We start from the raw sequence: 21463 nt of genomic DNA on the forward strand, positions 1-21463 counted from the left end.
TATTTTTAAGTGTAGAGAAAAAAAGTCACGTTTTAATTGAGAAATCTGAAAGAATATCATTGTGTAGTATTTGCTTTTGTACTCAATGCATACCAGCATTAAAACATCAGTAAGTACTACTATATCTTACTAGAAAAAAGGTGGTTCACTAGAACAAAATGGAATTAGTCATCTAATGTACAAGTACTAGTTACTTTAAACTAATAACTAGTCAGTTTAGCGGAGGAGTGTATGTAGGAGGCAAGTCGACAAAAAGCTCCGGAATTAAATTCGGCAGTCTTCAGGGTTTGTCACTAGCTTACAACCGGCTATCACTGAGATTACGTTGTGCAACAGCCGCATTGAAAAATGACTAAGCCCCGTCTTTTTCTAAGAAATAATTATAACTAATTTTCATGCAGCCCATTTTGACATAAAGGCTATGGACATTGACGAAAATATTCCTCGAGTCAAACATAATTGCCGTACTCCCCACTCCATATATGGGGAAACTTGTCTTTATATTGCTCAACTTCCGGGCTGACGTCCTTTTTCGACGCAGCGTGAAGAGAGCGAAAACGCAACAATATGAGGTCAGTTAAATATTAATTTATACATTTTTTTAAATAAATATTTTATACACAATCATAACCCGTTCTATTCATTTAGAGCAAATCTTAAAAATTCGTATAGCAATGTACTGATTTGAATAGTTAACCGAGAACGTGTACACCTGATTTCTGAATGTCAAACTAACCAAAGGGACTTCTGAATTGGATGTAGCTTAACACAACAAAAAGGCAGTGATCAAAATAACACATGTATTTACTTCAATTCGGTCTAATCCAACATGCAGGAGGAGACTCACTGGCTTTATAAAGCCACAAATGTTCAAGGGAAGTATAAACGTGTTTCACAACCTATTTATAGCCTACTCTATATAAGGGTGCAAGTACTACTGATGGCTTTGCCCAAGTTTCATTTAGACTTGCAAGCAAAGGGTTTTACATTAATTAGTATTGTTTTATACTGTGATGGGTGAATACATTGTTACCATAGACATTAGCGATTTGTTGTCTTTCCTGTTTTCTCACCCGCAGTAAGGTTTCCAGAGACACCTTGTATGAGGGTGTCAGAGAGGTCCTGCAGGGCTCGCTGGCAAAGCCCCGAAAGTAAGACTCAGACCAACGAGTGTTCACACTTAATACCTAATTGTCATTTAGAAAATAGTAGTAAGAAGTGCAAAAAATATTGGAGACCTGCAATGGCCAAACACCCTTTGAATAATATTCAAAATCATGTTCGGAACTTAAATCCCTTGATTTTTATTGTCTCTCTGAAGGTTTGTGGAGACGGTGGAACTGCAGATCAGCCTGAAGAACTACGATCCGCAGAAGGACAAGCGTTTCTCTGGCACCGTCAGGTCTGATCCCGGGTCCCCAATACTATCTCACCAAACTATTCCCTGTCTGCTCCCTAATTATCCTGTTTGAGGAGGTCAGATGTACCAGTGCCTGGCAACATTTGACCAACAACAATGTGTCAATTGTCAGAAGTCTCCTTTCCTCCCTCCCCAAATATTCAATCTATGCTTGTCCAGTTCATTCAGATTAGTGCCTATAAAGCAAAGGTGGTGAGAAGGCCACATTAGATTACTGAGATGCACCCCCCAGAGTGGTTCAGGCCGGGGGAGAGAATACATTGAAAAGGCACCGGGTGGTCTGACTGAGTCTGTACCTAACCCTAACCTCAGGGGGACGGACCCCTACTCTGGGTCTCTCTGACCCTTCGGACACAAGTTCAGGTGGTACGCGTTAAGGCTTTTTATGTTGAGTTTGTTGGTTTTAGCGAGAGTATGCCGTTTCCAGAACTGTTTGGGGCTGTCTTTCCAGCGTCTAGCATGGTACTACAAACAGATCTGCAGCCAGGCTAGAAAGCGTCTCAGCTGCATACGTTATCCAGTAGGTGTCAATGGTCTGTTTCTGTGTCTCTACCTCCCCCTCACCCAGGTTGAAAACCCTCCCCAGGCCAAAGTTCTCTGTTTGTATCCTGGGTGACCAGCAGCACTGTGACGAGGCCAAGGCTGCTGCCCTGCCCCACATGGACATCGAGGCGCTGAAGAAACTGAATAAGAACAAGAAACTTGTCAAGAAACTCTGTAGGCTGTGTTTCGATGTGCTTTGTGTTGTGGGTCAAGATGAGTGCAATATGTTGTATGATGTGTTGACTTATAGAAAAATTTGCAGAAAACGGTCTGTACTTGTGTGTGTGTGTGTGTGTGTGTGTGTATGTACTGTATATATGTGTGGTAAGGTACTATTTCGTAATTGCGGTTACCAGTAAAATGATCATGTTTTTTGTCATTACTTTTTAATGCGATTTAATCTGATTATGAGAATCTGTGATTCAGATGTGTCTCCTGGGTTTCTGTCCTTCAGCCAAGAAGTATGACGCATTCCTGGCATCTGAGTCTCTGATCAAGCAGATCCCTCGTATCCTTGGGCCGGGCCTCAACAAGGCCGGCAAGTTCCCCTCACTGCTCACGCACAACGAGAATCTCACCACCAAGGTGGATGAGGTCAAGTCCACCATCAAGTTCCAGATGAAGAAGGTACATGGACGCACTGTCCACCATCCTCAGTGAACATCTGTGTCCCGATTCTCTGTACCCGTTTCTGAAGTGTAGCCTACTCAGGCTCACTTTCCCTGTCAATCTGAGGCGTTTGTGGGAGTTAACATAGGAAATATTTGACGGATTTCTGTAACTTGTACATTTGTAAGTTGGGGGGGGGGGGGTGGGGTAAACATTTTGTTGACGTCGGTGGGGAATATCACTGTAACCTGGGTTTTAGATTTGTTCTATTGAGCTGGACAATACTCATACTGCACACATTTGTTTGGTGCTTAATGTCCCTCTGCCTCTCCCCATGCCCCTCCCCATGCCCCTCCCCATGCCCCTCCCCATGCCCCTCCCCATGCCCCTCCCCATGCCCCTCCCCATGCCCCTCCCCATGCCCCTCCCCCTATCTCCAGGTGCTCTGTCTGGCCGTGGCGGTGGGACACATCAAGATGACGGAGGAAGAGCTGGTGTACAACATCCACCTGGCCATCAACTTCCTGGTCTCTCTGCTGAAGAAGAACTGGCAGAACGTCCGTGCCCTCTACATCAAGAGCACCATGGGCAAGCCCCAGAGACTCTACTAGGTTGTCTCTGTCGATATTACCTTCTGTCCAGATATAAGCCCCAGAGACTCTACTAGGTTGTCTCTGTCGATATTACCTTCTGTCCAGATATAAGCCCCAGAGACTCTACTAGGTTGTCTCTGTCGATATCCACTCAAGTCCAGATACTGGATACCAACCTGGGTGTCAGTATCACCATTGGGAGACCCAGGAGCCTCCACCAAAGAAACCAACCAACCAGCCTTTTCTCCCTATCTTTGTCTGCCATGAGTATTGTTGTACTGTAAACTAGCTGTCAAACCTGCCCGTCTTTTCTATGAATAAAACGTGCCAAGATCCTTGAGGCTTCTCAGCATGTCTGGCTTGTGTTCTCTAAGAGCTGTGAGGCACCGCTTCAAAAAGACTAAACTCAATGGTGTTGTGGACCTAGACATAAACAGCCAAAGCCACATGCAATTTCTCTTTGTTTATACCACATGAATTAACTTGACCGAAACAGAAAATGCTGTGAGACAGTGAGTACTTAAGTATGCGGTATAACGTCATTCTTGGGGTTCAGATGTCAGTTGAAGACAGAAGTTGATGGGTCCTACTTGACCTCCAACTTGACCTGATGGATGTCATTACACGACAACAGACACAGGAGTGATGTGAGATGAGACACACACACACACACACACACACACGGCTGCTTTAAGTAGTACCAAATAGGTACTGTTATTTTCCTGGTTTAGTTTCCTGACGGACGGAATCTCATAATGGGATTACTAATGTCCTGAATGAAGTTGTCCTGAGGCGGTCATAGAAGGAAGAGATCAGGGAAGTAAGACATACACTAAGAAATACTCGTTTTTTTCCTCAGTGGTATGTAGACCTTCATCCTGTTCTTGCCTACTGGATCATTTCCCTGTACTCTATTTTAAAACGTGGACTTGAGTGCGAGGAACAGCGAGCTGTGCACAAAATCACCAGGGTTGCTGTTAGTCAACAGGTGGTGGTAAGATCGTTTGGCTGACATGTTGCCATTCCATCCTGTTCACTCTCAGGTGAGTGAATGACTCTTTCTCCTTTGACTACTAAACACAGCCTATGCTAATGAATCAGACTGCTGCTGGTTAAGAAGACTCATAACGTCTAAGAGACTGACCGTGTTTCTGTTTGTCCAGCCCACAGAAGGGACACCAGGCAACCGCGACAGGGTGCCTGCTGTCCTGGAAAGTGAAGAAAGTGAGGAAGGTAGGGTTCCACAGTAAGGCCTTGGCAGGCGTAATGGAGTCCTCTTTCATGGTGGCATTTGAGATGATGTCCTATGTCTCTGTATAAAAGTCAGAGAGTATGAACGGAAAAGTTTGGAAATGCATTTTCTTAAGGATAAAGAAAACGCTACAATATGTGAATGTGGCATTATACCAGTTCTTGATGGTTTGAGTGTTTATAGGCCATCCTAATGAAGTTTTATTTAATTCAATGTAACTGTAAACCAGACACGTTTGGCCTGACAGATGTAGAAAGAATAGTAATTTATGTTGATGTCTTTGTTTCATAGAGTCTAGTGAAGACCAGCAGCAGCCAGTTACACCCTGGGACGACCTGTGTATTATAGACCGAGTAGGACTCAACAGGTAATATGTGTGTATTATACCTGTGTATTATAGACTCAGTAGGACTCAACAGGTAATATGTGTGTATTATACCTGTGTATTATAGACCGAGTAGGACTCAACAGGTAATATGTGTGTATTATACCTGTGTATTATAGACCGAGTAGGACTCAACAGGTAATATGTGTGTATTATACCTGTGTATTATAGACTCAGTAGGACTCAACAGGTAATATGTGTGTATTATACCTGTGTATTATAGACTCAGTAGGACTCAACAGGTAATATGTATATTATACCTGTGTATTATAGACTCAGTAGGACTCAACAGGTAATATGTATATTATACCTGTGTATTATAGACTCAGTAGGACTCAACAGGTAATATGTATATTATACCTGTGTATTATAGACTCAGTAGGACTCAACAGGTAATATGTGTGTATTATACCTGTGTATTATAGACTCAGTAGGACTCAACAGGTAATATGTATATTATACCTGTGTATTATAGACTCAGTAGGACTCAACAGGTAATATGTATATTATACCTGTGTATTATAGACTCAGTAGGACTCAACAGGTAATATGTATATTATACCTGTGTATTATAGACTCAGTAGGACTCAACAGGTAATATGTGTGTATTATACCTGTGTATTATAGACTCAGTAGGACTCAACAGGTAATATGTATATTATACCTGTGTATTATAGACTCAGTAGGACTCAACAGGTAATATGTATATTATACCTGTGTATTATAGACTCAGTAGGACTCAACAGGTAATATGTATATTATACCTGTGTATTATAGACTCAGTAGGACTCAACAGGTAATATGTATATTATACCTGTGTATTATAGACTCAGTAGGACTCAACAGGTAATATGTATATTATACCTGTGTATTATAGACTGAGTAGCATTCAACAGGTAATTTGTGTGTATTATAAACTTCCGTAGACTCAGTAGGACTCAACAGGTAATATGGGTGTATTATTCTTCAGTATTATCATCCACATTGGCCTCAACAGGTGGTATTTGCAACCCTCTGACTGGCTCACGTTAACGGTCACTCGTTCGATTTATCACGTGTTTCCTCCCAGATTGACTCCTGTGTTGGCCATACGTTTGTCCGTGATGTACTGCTAAGACAACAGTTTCATTGTCCATTCACCCTCCCTTCGTCACCCCCTGTAACCCTCCCCACTTTCTTCTCCCTCCATCCCAGTGCTCAGATGACAGAGGACCAAGTGGAGGTGAGATGGCCTGCCAGAAGACTTCATGTATTCACAATATTATCATGCACTGCGATTAAAGCAAGACGGAAGCTTTCGGGATTACTTTACCTTGCATAATGAAAACAAGGGTTCCCCCGGGTTCCCCCGGGTTCCCCCGGGTTCCCCCGGGTTCCCCCGGGTTCCCCCGTCCCCCCTGTACAGTCCGCCTTCTCCCAGATAGCGCTGGCTTTTCGTAGCGACCAGTTCACCCTGAGGCAGAGGCTGCTTGCAGAAGAGCACGCCAGGAACCTGGCCGAGGAGAACATCCAGCTGGAACTGGTTAGGGGCCGTGAGACACTGGAGGTATTTATGTTGACTTGTGAATAGGATGATACCAGACTCTGTCAAAGTGCTGCCTGTACCGTTTGGATTGCCACGTCCCCGTAGAGATTTGGGTTGAAAATAATTGATTTTAACCGGGGTCCCTCCCTTTCTCCACGCCTCCCCTGCCGTCCATCACTTTCTCCCTCACCGTCTCTCTTTCTCTCTGCGTTGTCAGACTCTGAAGGCGCTGTGCCTTGACAGTAAGCGCAGTGAGATCCTCCAGAGACTAGAGCTGTGCCTGGACATAATGGAAGGGACAGTAGAGAGAGTATCCAGCACAGCAGAGGTGCTTGGAGCCGTACATCAGGTAATGACTTCCACACAGACATTACTACCCGGGTCGTCCCCTCAGGGCTTTTCCTCAAAGAACCTTTTTGAGAACATTTATTTTTCAGGAACCTTCTTTGAAATACCCGTTATAATTTTCCAATGGGGGTTCCGCCACAGTTTGTAATTTAAAGAACCCCTAAACGAACCTCCGTGGAACCTTTTCTTTTAAACGTGTGCCTGAAATGAGCAAACATACACTGCGGCGCGTGCTGTGTGGGGCAGGAGGCGCGTGTTAGCAGGGCGTTGGATCTGATGGTGAGCCATGTGGAGAGCCTGAGGAGGCGTCTTGAGAGAGGCGGCCCGGAGCTCGACGAGACCAAGGACATCCACGGGAGGGGCTCCCACCGGGTTCATAGCGACTGCAAAGGTACATCTCCGCTGGTGACACTGTCTGGGTTCAGCCTTGGGTCTTCCGTCGGTGATGAGGTTCTGTTAGCTGGGTGAACTAAAGGCAGGGCCCTGGTCTCAGTTAAGGCTACATATGGAGAAGACAGCAGGCCTCACTTAATGTTTCCCAAGTCATACTCTAACCTTGATAGTGTACTAGTTTTGACCAGAGGCTGGTGTTAGAAAGGTTCCGTATATACGATATAAGATTATATGTAAAGTACAGATTTGAGTTGCCAAATTATACTGGCTTTCCATCCATTCCATCACTTTCCGTACATTATCAAGAAATCCTTGTTGGAAGACTTTAGATATCCTGCTTATTCTCTTCTGATGTGGGTATTCTTTCATCTGGAATTTCTGGAATATATACTAATTTGATTATCTGACTGGTTTACAGGATCCATTGCTATCTGACTGGTTTACAGGATATGTTGCTATCTGACTAGTTTACAGGATATGTTGCTATCTGACTGGTTTACAGGATGTTGCTATCTGACTGGTTTACAGGATGTTGCTATCTGACTGGTTTACAGGATCTGTTGCTATCTGACTGCTTTACAGGATCTGTTGCTATCTGACTGCTTTACAGGATATGTTGCTATCTGACTGGTTTACAGGATCTGTTGCTATCTGACTGGTGTAAGTGATCTGTTTTTGCAGGTGAAGGAGAGTTCAAGGAGAGGTTCAGTAAAAGCTCTCAGCAGGTCAGAGCTTTTCCCTTTGTCTTCATACAGAATAAATTCACCAAGTGAAACTTGTTATTCACATTTCCTCAAATCTTCAATTCCTTTCCATCTACACTTCTTGTTTCTTCTGTCAATTTTCTCCTCTCATTCTTCTAGTTGCACTTTGGTGCGAGCCGTCGAAGGATCAGCGTAGAGCTGATCACAAAACAAGCCCAGGTCTAAATAATTGCAACTCTAAATACTACATCCATGTAAGAATGTATGCACAAACACACACTTTACACCAACTATCTGCCTATTTCTTTCCTCAGGAAAAAAGAAAACCAGAAAGAGTGCTGCACAAATCACTTTCATTAGATAATGTGATGGGGAGGAAGACTTCGCCCTCAGCCCTGTCGTCATCACTGTTCTCCATCACGGAGTCCTTAGAGACGTCTTCATCAACGGTCCCCATCACAAAGTCCAAGCCTCGCGCCACAGAGGAGACATACAGTGTCCTGGATAACAGGTAATTTAGACACAGTATATCTGAATGCGAGGGTTAAACAGCAATTGCCGTCAGACACCACCATAACCAACCAAAACTTTTAATTGACTGAAGACCACCTGAAACTCCAGATGACAGCAGAGCAGAGGTCACCACCACCGCTGTCAGGTTACAACCCCAGCTGGGCCCTTCTCTAGCCGACACAGCAGTCAGCCGCTCCGCTCCCACACACCAGCCAAACCAAGCGGTCACCAAACGGACAAACAGCAGCAGGTACAGTAAATCACTGCGACCAGTCACGCACCCGTTCAGTGACACGATAACACGTCAGGCTACTGGGTGAACAAAGCCCTTGTTCGTTGCCTCTCGTCCTGACATGAAATGTGTCTCTGGGAAAGTTTCCCACTGGAGACCCTGTTGAGACACCGAAGGAGAGGCAAGGCTGCGCTGGAGATGACTGAGAGCAGAAACGTTGACCAGGAAAAGACCAGGAGGACGCCCATCAGCAAACGCAGCGCTGGACTGTAAGTACTAAATTAACCACATTTTAGTCATTTCGCTGATGCTGTCAACCAGAGTGACCCTTATTCATTACAGTGACACCAGGCCTGTTTGTTTAGGTGTGGCCCTGTCTGCAGTGGGCACCCCCTGGCCCACAGGCTGTGGCACCGACACTGGTTGGACCTGGTGGTGGCGATCTGTTGTGTGGTACTATTCATAGTGCTCCTCTGGGTTGGTCCCGAACTTCTGCCGTGAAAAGGCAAAAGAACATTTGATCGATCGTCAAACACAGGCACTTCCTGAAGGAGACAGACAGACGGACGGACAAAGACAGACAGGGCGCTTTATTTATTTAGCCTTTATTTAACCAGGAAAAGGACTCACTGAGATGAAAAGTCTTTCTTACAGGAGTGGTACTGAGGGTACTGGCCTGGCTTCTGATTGGTCACTGAACAGCTTCAACTAATCTACATTCTTATTTCATATAGTTGAGAAGATCTGTCATACTCAAATCTTTCTTTAAGTACGACAGTGTTATTTGCATGTAATTGCGTATGTAATACGTGGGTGTTTGCATGTTTGAGTTGCAAAATATGTTAAAGGGCACTGTGTAGGATCCGGCCTCTAACGTTTACAAGAATGAATTTAAACAATACCACGACTTGTCTCCTCCTCTCCTCCTTAAACAAACAGGACAGGAATAGTATTAGCCAGGGTGGTTTAGTGTGGGAAGGATAGTACTGTGAGTGTTTAAAGTGAGTATGAGGTGACAAGTCAATGCAAACTGTTAGACTGGCTGGCAAGAAAGATTCAATGGGGAATTGCTCAGGCATTCTAAACAATTTTGTAGAAACAAATATTTGAAACATTAACTTAAAACATTAACGGCAGATATGCAGTTAATGTTTATAATACATGTATGCTTGTGTTTATGCTAAAATCTTACATAAGGCAACTTTAATGATTTATTATAATCATGTTATTCTGACACTTTATACTGACAACAAAAAAATTGCCGCCTTTTCTCTAAAAAACATTCTGAAAATGTTTAACTTGACAATCAGTCATATAAAGCCTTTTTACTATAAATATACAAACAATATCAAAACGTATACATTCAACTGGTTAGTACCACAAAACCACAATGCAGTGAAAACAGTCAACAGAATCATTTTTCAAACAAAGCAATTAGAAAACCATCTTAGGTTAATATACAATCAGTTCAAAGTTTTAATGGTTAACGTTCTAATTATTCATGTTAGTGTAATACAGCTTAAGGCAAAACAGCAACTTGCTAGCATTTCTACTGTTTTTTTTCAAAATTATATTAAAAGAAATACAATCATATAGAGGTTTTAGATTCATAGTTACGTCGATCCTATATTTCTATAGTAAACCCGTTAGTTAATAGCAAAGGAAAACATTGATATTCCTCAAATAAATAAAGAAATTATTATTATATTAGAAGGGCTGTAACTTTATTACTCCTTATTTAATAGATAAAGAGTGAAATTACAGATATGAAAATTAAATTCAGTAAAGAAATAATTTAATTAGCAATGCTGTAACTTCATTTGGAATCTAGGTGAATCTTGTTGTGCAAAAACAGTGTCCCAGACACAAAATACATTCTACAGTAGGCTATCTCCGAATGCTATAGTCAATGACACATTCATGAAACTTGTTACAAAAACATACAATATTATTTTTTGGTGATTCTCTATCACCCGTAGAAAATAATCCAATTCAGTTGAAATACTTCTGGGGGATTTTTTATTTAATTTTTTTAAAACCCAAAATAAACTGGCAAAGCGCCTTACGTGACAACGTCAAACTTGCTTTAGATAAAGCGTTAAAATAATATGCTACGGTCACAAGTGGTAGAGCTAGGCGCTTATCATTGTACCCATCTACCCACGGGCCCGTGGCCTTCGTCTGCAAAGGACAGCTGTCCCTCACCAGGCACATAGCATCTCACAGAGAGTCCACTGAGTCAATAAATACAGACATATTATACAGGATGAGGGTACTTCCCTCCCACTGTAACACTGTTGCAGCAGCAGCGAGTCCCCCCCCCCTCCCCCGGGTGATGACGAAGCCACACCTCACGGCCACAGTATATACTGTGGATTTTGTGCCGTACACAATACGTATGGCTGCGGTTACACCTGGCTGACGATCTCCGAGTCCTCCTCGACGAACCACTGCACCGGGGTACCGTCTTCTGCCCTCTGGAGAATCACCGTCTGGTGGGGACCCTGAAACAGCGGAGACACATCTCGTTCACGGCCGCTGCCTCCGAGCCCGTCTAGCCCCTCGTCCGCCGCGTGTTTAAGCGCGTCCCCGGGAGACACCGGTTCTGACTGGGGCGCGCTGCGGTGCTGACTGTTTGGGTGCGACCTCACCTGCATGTAGGGCGGGAGGTGAGCGGAAGCCGGGCTCTTGATGCGGAACGACCCCTGGCGCTCCAGGGAACACGGGCGCGACATCTGGAACTGGTTCTGGCTCTGGTTCTGGAAGTGGTTCCGCTGGTGCCAGGACCTGAGCTCCTCCGACACCATCTCCCGGGGCAGGACCCGAGCGGGGTGGTTGGGGTACTCCCTCAGGGACGGGGTACGTACCAGGCGGGTGTATGGTGGCGGGGGCTTCAGAACCCTTCGGGTAAAAGCCGGCGGGGGCCCCTGTCCCTCCTGCCGCTGCCGGGGTTGTGGGGCCCCGGGGAGGGCGGTGCAAAGGCCATTCTCCCCGGGGCTGTCTCGGCCCTGGGGGGGGAGAGGGGAACAGGGGTGTTCCTCTGGCCCTCTTCGTCTCAGGCTGGGAGAGGACTGGTGCTGGCTGTTATTGTAAAAGCCCCCGGGCCTGTTAGGCCCATTGATGACATGGCCGTTAGGACTTTGCGCTCCGTAGTGGAAGCCGTAGGGGGGAGGGCAGAGCTTGGGGATCTCGGTGGGTGCGGGGCCCTCCCTGTCCTGGTCACGGTCACGGCCACGGCAGGGGGAGCCGGTGTAGGATGGGGCGGAGTGTTCAGAGCTGCTGTCCTCAGAGCTGGACTGGTAAACACTCAGAGGGGAGTACTGTGGAGACCGAACCATGAACTCTGGTTTTCGCCGTGGCAACTTGGCTTGTCCACGACTCTCATTTGGGTCAGAACCGGGCTTACTTCTGGATACCCTGAGAAAAATATACAAGGGAGAGTGAGCCACTGTGATTTTATTTTGTGTGTGTCTGTCTCCCAGTATAATTAATGTTTGCTACACATCCACAACAGAAACATACAAGAAAACACAAAATAATTTAAACAGTTCTGATGTTATTTTGTTGATAATCTGTTATGGGGTTGACGTTCTGTGTTGCGGTGTTGACATTCTATTGTTATGGCGTTGAAGTTCTGTGTAAAAGGGCAGATGTTCTGCGTCACGTTGTTGATGGTCTGTTCTAAGGTGTGTTCATTCTGGTTGCGGTTTTGATGTTCTGTTTCACGGGTGTGGTCATTCTGGTCACGGCGCTGATGTTGGCTGTTCACCTGAAGGACTGCGAGTACTGTCTGCGTACGTGCAGCTCTGGAGTAGAGGGGGCACTGCAGGAGTGGGTCTGTCCGTGGCGGACAGCCAAGTTCTTAATGGAGGGGAAATGGGAGGGAAGGACTCTGCTGTCTGCTGGGAACACTGGAATCCCCACTGGACTGCTGCTCAGGGAGAACGGGCAGGAGTCAGACAACCGATAGTTCATAGCAGTGCAATGCACGCAGAGTCTAAATCTGTTTTGATGGTGATCCGAGCAGAATAAATATTCATCAACTAGTCCACATTCATTATTTCACACGGCATTTTGATCCAAAACCAACGGTAGCATTTGGGCTCTTACCTGGACCTGCTGCTGCAGGCGGAGAGGGGTTTCTTAGGTTTCAGATAGGGCTGGTCCAGGCTTGATTCCTTCCAGGGGGAGTTCTGGATCGGGGAACGCTCTGGGTACTCCACACTGCAGCTGGATCCCACACTGGAGAACTGGGTCTGCTCCACACTGCAGCTAGATCCCACACTGGAGAACTGGGCCTGGGTCTGCTCCACACTGCAGCTGGATCCCACACTGGAGAACTGGGCCTGGGTCTGCTCCATACTGCAGCTTGATCCCACACTGGAGAACTGGGCCTGGGTCTGCTCCACACTGCAGCTGGAGCCGAGGCTCTGGCTCTGTGCAGAGATGTGCTGGAGACTGCCCTCAGAGGAGTACTGGATCGACAGGGATCCTGGCGAGGACTGCAGTAGCGGGTCTGAAGACCCCGACGGACGGAGAGGCTCCACATCTACGGACAGACACAATGGAAAGGGTCAGATATGATGTCTCCTCTCAGCCCCAGACATTTCCTCCTACATGTCCAGATGGACCAATGTGTCAAACCTGGCCTAGGTCAGCCAGCGGAAGTATGTGAGAAATGTGGCCTTCCCCTGACTCCCTACACCCCAGATGTGAGATTCACCATCTACTGATGACCAATACTGATACTCTTTACACGGTCACTCCTATCAAGGCCAAGTTTGAGGTTCGACATGGGAACACTTCGGAGGAGTTTAATTTCACTGACACCGTTACGGTGCTGATGACTCACCGTCGTCCAGGGCCAAGCCGTCGGACAGGGAGCTATCGTCGGACAGGTCCTGGTCTGGTGACACAGAATTCCCCTTTCAGTTAGTGGAAGGGCTTGCGGAATCAAGATATGTATGCAATTTTCATGTGTTTCAACAAATAACAATTGGGTATTAAAATAATAAGACAATCCCTCCATCCAACCTCCACGGGACTGAGCGAGAATATATGGACTGAAGCTCCCTGAAGACTGCAGAGCCCAATGTGTCCAGAAGAGGGCAGCAGCACGGGAAGCACTCACCTTGGTGTTTGGCTGAGTTGTTCTTGTTGTTGGTGGGTGGAGAGGAACACTCTTTTCGGATCCTGTGCTGGAACAGAGCCTCCTGTAGATCTTTGACTTTCCTCTCCTCTCTCTTACACTGCTGCAGCCGGCTCTTCTTCTGTGGCTTGGACAGGTGCTCCTCCACTGACAATCTACGAGCCGCCTCGAAGATCTGGAGCTGCAAGGCCAAATCTGCCTCCAGGGAGTGGAGCTCAGAATCCTGAGGGAGAGATGATATCTCACAATCAGGGCGGATCAGCCAGTAGGTTACGCCTACTCATAAAGAAGACAACTGACCACTTCAAAAGGGAGATTGCCTCATCAGTGATTCCCCACGTACTCAAAGACACCATCATTTTTAATACTCGGTACTGGAGTGTCTCCTGAATCCATCTTCGCTCTCCAAAGCTCTGTCACATTTGCACTTTGCGTATAGGCTTCATGGAGGAAGTGATGTCAGGATAAACCCCAGAACCTAACAGCTAATATTAATATTGCGTTGCGAGTGTTGAGGCCATAGCGACTGTGTGTTCATCTCGGTGTTCATCTCGGTGTTCATCTCAGTGTGTACCTCTCCGTCCTGGTGGATGAGACTGTCGTCCAGTTTGAAGGTCGCTCCGATTCTCCGGCGGATGCGAGGGGGTTTCTCATCAGGCAGGAGAGGGAAGTCTGATGACAGTTTTCCTGTCAGCTCCTGGAAGGGAAATCCAAAGTCAAGTTGATGGTAAACACAAGCGTCTCATCTTCACCACAGAAAGATGATGACAGCAACTCTACTACTAAAAGGGCAGCTCAGAATGTAGTCTGAATTTATACTTTAATTGCTTAGTGAATGCAGACATTGTTGTAATGCTACCAGGGATATATGCAAAGTGGACATACACTAACACAGTGATTTTGAATCAAGCTCTAGTGATCATGCTCCCAAATGTCGCCACAAACTGGTTGGTTAGGAACCCCTTATCTAATGATTAAGGCGTTGCACAGTTTCCCAGTAACAGATAAATGTTTTCTGTTCCAGGTAGAACCTTTTGGATTCAACTAGAACCCTAACATTTAGTACCTAGTTCTACTAGGAACTGAATGATGTACGTGGAGCCAAAAAGGTTTTTCCCCGGAGGCAAAAACGAGTGTTCCGCCACACGAACAGCCAACGTGCCCTTTTGGGTTGAACGTTTAGCATTTCCTCTTGGTCGGGTAGTTAAAGTTCTGTGCAAGCACTCACAGCCTCGCGGATGCAGAGCTTCCGGAGCTCCAGCATACACAGTTCCAGCCTCTCCTCCAGAGCCTGGTGCCTCAGCCTCATGGCCCGGGTATGCGTGTTCAGATCCTTCCCCTGTGACATGGGGCTGTCAGGACCTGCATCACACGGGATGGGAAGTTTCCGTGAAGCATTTCACACTGAGCACAGTCCTCATCCAGGCGTCACATCACAGTGCCACTCATTGAACTTCTATAACGACACTGACAACTTCATGTTTCCGCTAGCTATCTTACTACCACTAAACCTAGCTCCCAAATTGACGAGAAATATCAAAACGCTGGAATATTGTAAGGCTTGTTTTGGGAGCAAGCATTAAGAATGTGTTCAGTGTTTAATATCTGCACTTGGATTGGACCCTAAAGCCTCCGGGATTAGCGTTCAGTTTGTCTAAGTGTTAAGCCCTTACCAGAGTTCAGCATAATGCCACTGTCAGTGTCACTGATCTCCTCTCTGTGAATATCCTCTGAATCCATCATGGCTGCCGTGGGGTGTCCTTCACAGAGTTACAACCACACCTGTTGGAAAATCATTAATCCAATCGGATCCTAGAAATCAATGTTGTTTACACACACTGCACACTGTAAACGGGGCAGTTATTTTACCTAAAACATTTATTATTAAAAAAAAAGTATTAAATTAAAGTCATCAGTTGCCTCACTTGGTGTTGAATGTCTATGTTACACTGTTCCACATCGTACTAGTGATACTAGTCTCCTTGCCCCCTCCTCCTCCTCCCCTCGCTTCTCCCAGTCCTCTCTCCTCCTGTTCCCCACTTCTCCTTGTCCCTCTCCTCGCCTGCGCTCCCCCTTCTCCCTATTCTTCCCAACACAATAGGCTGCAGCCCCCCACGCTTCACTCGGCACATGTGCCAGAGGACCGGGGGTTAATCCGAAACCAGGAGCCATGGCGACGGTCACAGGGCGAACCGCTGTTATCCGAGAGGAGTGGGTGTATGCGTGTTGTTCTGCGTTGCTGCAAGGCGTGTCGGAGGGCGGTTAAAGCGACGCACCCCCGAAAAGAGAAAAGGAAAGCAGATGGCTGCAGGGCTAGGGAATTACCCCTCTCATGGACTGCACCTGCCCCCCCCCCAGGGGAGTCACACACCCTGACAGCTCTCCATTCAACCAGTGTCCACAGTAACAACACTCCAGGGGCTTTGAAGTGGAAGAATGTCTCAATGGAGAGCAGGTCTCTGTAGCACCAGCAAGCACATATGAAGATACTAAGGACTCACCTAAATATGCTGAAGATTCATGGTGTCTGATTGCGTCCCACAAGGTGGAATGTATAAACAATGTTTACGGTCCAGTCAGGTGTGCGTGCGTAAATGTAAATGTTTATGGCCGGTTAAAACTATTTGCTATATCTCACTCTTGGCTGTCGCTAGGTTGAGATAGTGAAGCTGAACCCAAGAATCTAAAAGGTGTTATAAAGCATCAACACACAAAGCTTATAATTTTGTTTTGCTTCTAAATCAGAAAAAACAACGTTATTTGCCGAGGTTGGGAAAACCCAACCTCTGCGTGTCAGCGGACGGAAGGAACTCATGTAGCTCACGCCTCTACACACAGCCAGGTCCTGTTATGTTGGCCTGCTGCAGCCGAGCGAGCCCAAGTGATCCACGGGTCCCATCTAGTGATGTTTAGAGATGGGTATCAGGCTGTATCCCGTGGGGACGGGCAGGACACATCACCCTGTATTCCCCCCAAACCCCCCCCCCCCCCCCCACTTTCCCCCGTCTGTAATGCATCGCAACGCAGGGAAGGGGGGGCACGGGGGCTAAGGTGCCCCCCCCCCCCCCACCCGGCAGGATGTTATTGTGCTGATTACCCCCCCCCCACCGGCCCGCTCTGCCCATACCGGCCCATCCTCCGGCCATTCAGCGGGGGAAGTCATGTGAACCGACGCCGCTCCGAGAGAGCCGGTGAAGCACAATGACGGCGCAGCGTGCTGGGGGGTGGGGGTGGGGGGCCTCCGCCGACTGAACACACTGAGGCAGACAAAGGACCCATGGGCCCCGTATCACCCACCCATCGGAATAAGCTACCGTGGGTATAATGACTGCTGACACATCTAAATAGGGGGGAGGAATGGGATGTGAACGGGGGTTCGGGGGGGTTAAGGTGAGGGGGCTGTTGGAACAGGGGCCACATCCCAACGGGATCAGCACCGTGTGCACTTGTTGAGCGTTGGTTTGACAGATGCAACAACCTGGTTGTGTCCCACCTTGGCTTTGGATGGACTACGCGTGAAACTCAGCCTCTGACATGTACCTATTCGATCGTTTCAGATCTCCACAAACGATCTCTGCAGCACCGGCTGAAGAGCTGAATGACTGAGGCAGAGGCCTACTGTCTTACTGGGGAAGGAAGAGGAGCTCTAGTCAGGAATGCAAACAGATTTGAGCAGGAACATAGACTATTCCAAATCCTTTCTGGCTTCATGTAACAATTTTGGGGTGCAGAATCTTTATTAAAATCAACGACTCCTGCATATTGTGCAAGGGCTTGCATATTTGACCAATCAATGAACTATTTCCACATAAAACAGTCAGGTCATCACATTAATACTTCATAAAACGTACCCAGCGCTGCGGTAGAAATCGCCGGCCTGCCATTTCCACCATTAACCGCAAACGCACTCTGTCGTTCAGTCGAGCCGTAGATCAAACAACATTTTGCCTTGACAGCGCTTTTCTGTGACAAATTGGGCTAAAATAATTGCCTATTGCCATACAGTTATCACTAGCATGCTCCACTCTGAGGGAGTATACCCTGTTGGATTCCAGGCAAGAGAAGTGTCTCTCAGAGGGAGTATACCCTGTTGGGTTCCAGGCTAGACAAGCTTTTCAGAGGGAGTACACCCAGTTGGATTCCAGCCTAGATAAGCTTCCCTCAGAGGGAGTATACCCTCTTGGATTCCAGGCTAGAAAGCTCTTCTCAGGGGGCGGGGCGTAAACCCTGTTGGATTCCAGGCTAGAAAAGCTCCTCTCAGAGCAAGGAGATGAACAGGGCTGAGTGGGTGAAGGGAAGCAGGGGCCTTCATAGGGGAATTCAGAGTCCGGGACTCCGGCTTCTACTGACTGACTGCAATATAAATCTGAGAAGGCAACAGGAACTCAGGGACTGGATAATCAGAGACAGGCAAACAGAGGCAGGGTAACTTGGTATTCTGCCCACTTACACCCCATAACTCTCATGAAAAACCTTCACAATGTCAGTGGTTGCCTGGCTCTGGAGCCTGCAGTGGCTCTACTGGAAGTGTGGGCATCACTCGGGAACCATCTAGAAGCTGTCAACTCAGGCCAAAACATACAACCAGTCTGTGTGTATGAGTGTTGAAGACACAGGGTGGGTGGAATGAGGGCCAACTATCAGTTCAACAATTCAACTCTTTAGCTCCACAACCGGGGGATTCACATCACAGCAACAATAATGTGCCTGTGGTCTTCATTCATTCCACTGAAATACAGTGAACACAAAACTGACAGGATAACGGTTTCCCCAAGTCAAATTTTAAACGTTAGGGGGTGAAAGCCTGTTCTATTCATTCTATTTCTACTCCTCATACTTTACATGAATGAGTTCATTGAAATCGTAGGGTGAGGATTAAGGAGGGGCATGAATTTGAAAATCAACAAATCATTAGGTTTGGTTCAAAACAGCCAAATAGGTCATAAAATTGTATTAAATGTCCAGTTAGCAAACACTCCACAGCCCTGGAGATGACTTCACAGGATCCTGGTTCTCTGGTATAACAATCTACGGCAGATGATGACTTAATTGCTATGATCATAAGCTAATTAAACCAGCATCCTGTGATGATCGGTGATCAGGAGGGTTTCTCAGGATAGCAGCTCCCTGTTAAACTCATCCTCATTCCCCTACTTCGTGGACCGTGAAAATTGACGGGAAACTGTTTGTTTATAGGGGGAGATGAAGATGATGCGGATTCACTGTCTCCCCCAGACTTCCTGGTTATCCACCCACCACCACCCATTCCCATGAGCCTTTGGGAGTGTGTCATGTGCGCGTGTGTGTGCGTGTGTGTGTTTGCCTGCCTCTGAGAGTTGTGATCTCCTGGAATGCAGCCCTCCACTACTGTCGTCATTACAACTGTGGTCACATTTAGGCTGCTGGAATTACCCCACACACACATCCACACACACATCCACACAGGCTACCCAAGGAAAGAGTGAGGGAAGCCTGCGTGGATGTGTGTGTGTGTGTGCACATCGTGTGTGGGTTTTCATCTTCTAACTGTATGTGTGTGTTCAACTGAAATCAATCCAGGGCCTATGTGAAGCCTGTAATTAAGATTCCCAAGTGACTGCTGATACTATGGAAGAAACCAAACGAATTTACAGCCACAGCCAACAACCATTCAGCAAAATGGATCCATTCTGTTCTGTATATATACACACACACACAACATGGTCTGCTGGAGTGGAGAAAACCTATTCAATATGGGGGAGTAGGGGGGACAGACAGAGAGAGAGAGAGAGAGAGAGAGAGGTGAAAAGAACAGGAATTGTAGACAAACACACACACAAAAACTATTTCCTTACTCATGTTCTTGACCGATAATTCCTTTCTTTTGGAACAACCGGTAACTATCGCCATTAGATGCTCAGGTTTCCAATGTAAACCGGTAAAAAAAATCCTTAACCCTAATCTTCAACCTAAAGCCAAATCTGAACCTAACCCTATAAGCATATTTTGTAAATTAGGATGGGACAACATGTCCTCACTAATCAGTTTCACCATACCTTTCCTCACATGTGAATACACACTTGCCCAGACCCTGGCAGTGGCGGCCATATGCCAGCCAGACACAGCAGACCAAAGTCAACATAAATACAGAGACCATAGAAGAGGTCCTCCATTGTTCCCCGAGATGAAGACACATGGCTGTCTTTGACTAGCCAGCCCACAAGGCGACCTAACAGTGGTCACCACAACCCCCCTTAAATGTTGGCAACAGGATGTGTGAATCGAACCAGCTTCTTTGCAGATTTTTAGCAGATTTTACTTAATCTGATGTCAAGTGTCAATCCATCCGTGTCATTATCACTATTTCAATTTAGCGGATAATGTCGGAAATAGAACAAGCCCAACAATTAAGTTATTTCGGTCTTGTTAAATTGTTTATAAACCATTTCAGACTGACACATTTCCTTTTTAACTGTAAACAACTGACAATCAGGTTTTGTTTTACAAAGACAAAAGGTGTGTAACGTGCAAATCGGAGGGTAGTGGGTTTGACTCATCTTCCTGTGTAAATAGTTATCAACATGTGGCAGGATTTACAGATGTTTGTGTCATTGAAATGAGTAGTGAGGTGTGCTTACTCCCACTGTAATAAAGAGGCTGAGGGCTAAACGTTTTGCAATTCTCAAATTACTCAGTTTAAAAGACGAGTAACAGCCTAATCAAGCAAGATAAGAGGATGTCCCAGTGACTCATGGAATGTCTGTAAAACATTCCGGGAATATAGCTTACTTTTCAAGTACATTTGAGTTAGACAAAGTTAACCTCTTACTCGCTCACACATAAAAAGCATTTTAACTGATTGTTTCGCTGCTATAGCCTATGCATCTAATTATAGGTTGCATCAATTGTACTAACGCAAAAGTGATTCAGCTGATCAGTAACTTTCCAAGTCCCCCGATCTCCATTCATTGTAACATTGCAGCATTCACAACAGTCTGCCTAATGGCTATTTTCAACTCACCAAATAATACGTGCATACAATTCGCATGTGTTTACCTTATGAAAACGATTGTCCAGCAATCTCTCAGAGCATCTCGTTGAAGGCATGCGAGGAGCTTTTCGAAGTCAGTTGTTAGAGTTGGGAGAACGGGCGTTTCGTTCTCTGGTGGGACATCTGTCCTCGGATCAAACCATTTTCTGGAAATGGAGGGGGGGGTCTTACCAGAGCTGTGGGTTTACTTTTCAAAATTCAGAGTTTTTTTGTAGATAATATACTATCGGTTTTGTACATATTGGTTATTTGACGAGGAATACATTCTGAAGTAAATTTTTAAGCCGTAACAAATATTTTGTATCATTAACCCTATGACACACGCCCGATGTAGTTGTTTCCAGACACGCTCTGCGCCTTAGACACAGCACACGACACACGGAGGGGGGCATGATGTCTGAATGGGGTGATGAAGACCGTAGCTGGAGTAAAGTTAAGCAGGGAGCGCGAAGACGAGTGCCGTTGGACAGCTGTCCGGTAGGAGTGTGTAATGGAGCCTGCCTCTTGAACATAATTAAGACAGCTCTTACGTGACATGCATCCCTAATTAAAAACAGTTTTTTACCGTGCGGCTCTGACGGCAGTTCTCAGGCTATATTAGCCTACATAGCTGATTTTAGTATACGTTAAAGTAACGGAAGAAACCCACCCAGAGTCACGGATCCCAGGATGTCCCAAAGTGATCAGATCAGTCAGAGCATGGCCGTCTACCCCGTTCCCTCATTCTTCCAGATGGCCAGCTTTCTTCTCATCCCTTGGTGGAATGA

General features: G+C 46.2%; 3 protein-coding genes across 5 annotated transcripts; 2 read left to right on the forward strand and 1 right to left on the reverse strand.

Annotated features, from left to right (window-relative positions):
• The first annotated feature begins 469 nt into the window (after positions 1 to 469).
• On the forward strand, positions 470 to 3511 carry rpl10a (ribosomal protein L10a). Of its 3 annotated transcripts, none has more exons than XR_829008.2 (7): positions 470 to 572; positions 1080 to 1151; positions 1322 to 1402; positions 1989 to 2137; positions 2418 to 2590; positions 3013 to 3239; positions 3296 to 3511. XR_829008.2 is itself a non-coding variant. In XM_020051581.1 (7 exons), the coding sequence occupies exons 1-6, from the start codon at positions 568 to 570 to the stop codon at positions 3181 to 3183; spliced, it is 651 nt and encodes a 216-aa protein (XP_019907140.1). In that variant the 5' UTR covers positions 470 to 567; the 3' UTR covers positions 3184 to 3214; positions 3271 to 3511. The 3 variants fall into 3 exon arrangements, 2 of the variants coding, with proteins under 2 accessions (XP_019907140.1, XP_010891652.1); XM_020051581.1 differs by having other exon boundaries at positions 3013 to 3214; positions 3271 to 3511; XM_010893350.2 differs by having other exon boundaries at positions 3013 to 3511.
• Positions 3512 to 3952: 441 nt separating this feature from the next.
• Positions 3953 to 11385, forward strand: LOC105023894 (protein MRVI1). The gene is made up of 13 exons (XM_020051471.3): positions 3953 to 4208; positions 4329 to 4398; positions 4709 to 4784; positions 5997 to 6024; positions 6208 to 6348; positions 6545 to 6676; positions 6922 to 7066; positions 7750 to 7793; positions 7932 to 7991; positions 8087 to 8283; positions 8377 to 8535; positions 8661 to 8786; positions 8883 to 11385. Exons 1-13 carry the CDS (start codon positions 4179 to 4181, stop codon positions 9016 to 9018), a joined length of 1344 nt encoding a protein of 447 aa, XP_019907030.2. The 5' UTR covers positions 3953 to 4178; the 3' UTR covers positions 9019 to 11385.
• On the reverse strand, positions 10926 to 20793 carry inavaa (innate immunity activator a). Its single transcript, XM_010893352.5, has 10 exons — positions 20702 to 20793; positions 15340 to 15448; positions 14895 to 15028; positions 14241 to 14363; positions 13649 to 13889; positions 13370 to 13423; positions 12628 to 13066; positions 12287 to 12448; positions 11169 to 11934; positions 10926 to 11021 (listed from the first exon to the last, which is right to left on the reverse strand). Exons 2-10 carry the CDS (start codon positions 15404 to 15406, stop codon positions 10926 to 10928), a joined length of 2082 nt encoding a protein of 693 aa, XP_010891654.2. The 5' UTR covers positions 15407 to 15448; positions 20702 to 20793.
• Positions 20794 to 21463: the final 670 nt, after the last annotated feature.

The sequence above is a fragment of the Esox lucius genome, chromosome 12, assembly GCF_011004845.1.
Source record: "Esox lucius isolate fEsoLuc1 chromosome 12, fEsoLuc1.pri, whole genome shotgun sequence".
Lineage (NCBI taxonomy): Eukaryota > Metazoa > Chordata > Actinopteri > Esociformes > Esocidae > Esox > Esox lucius.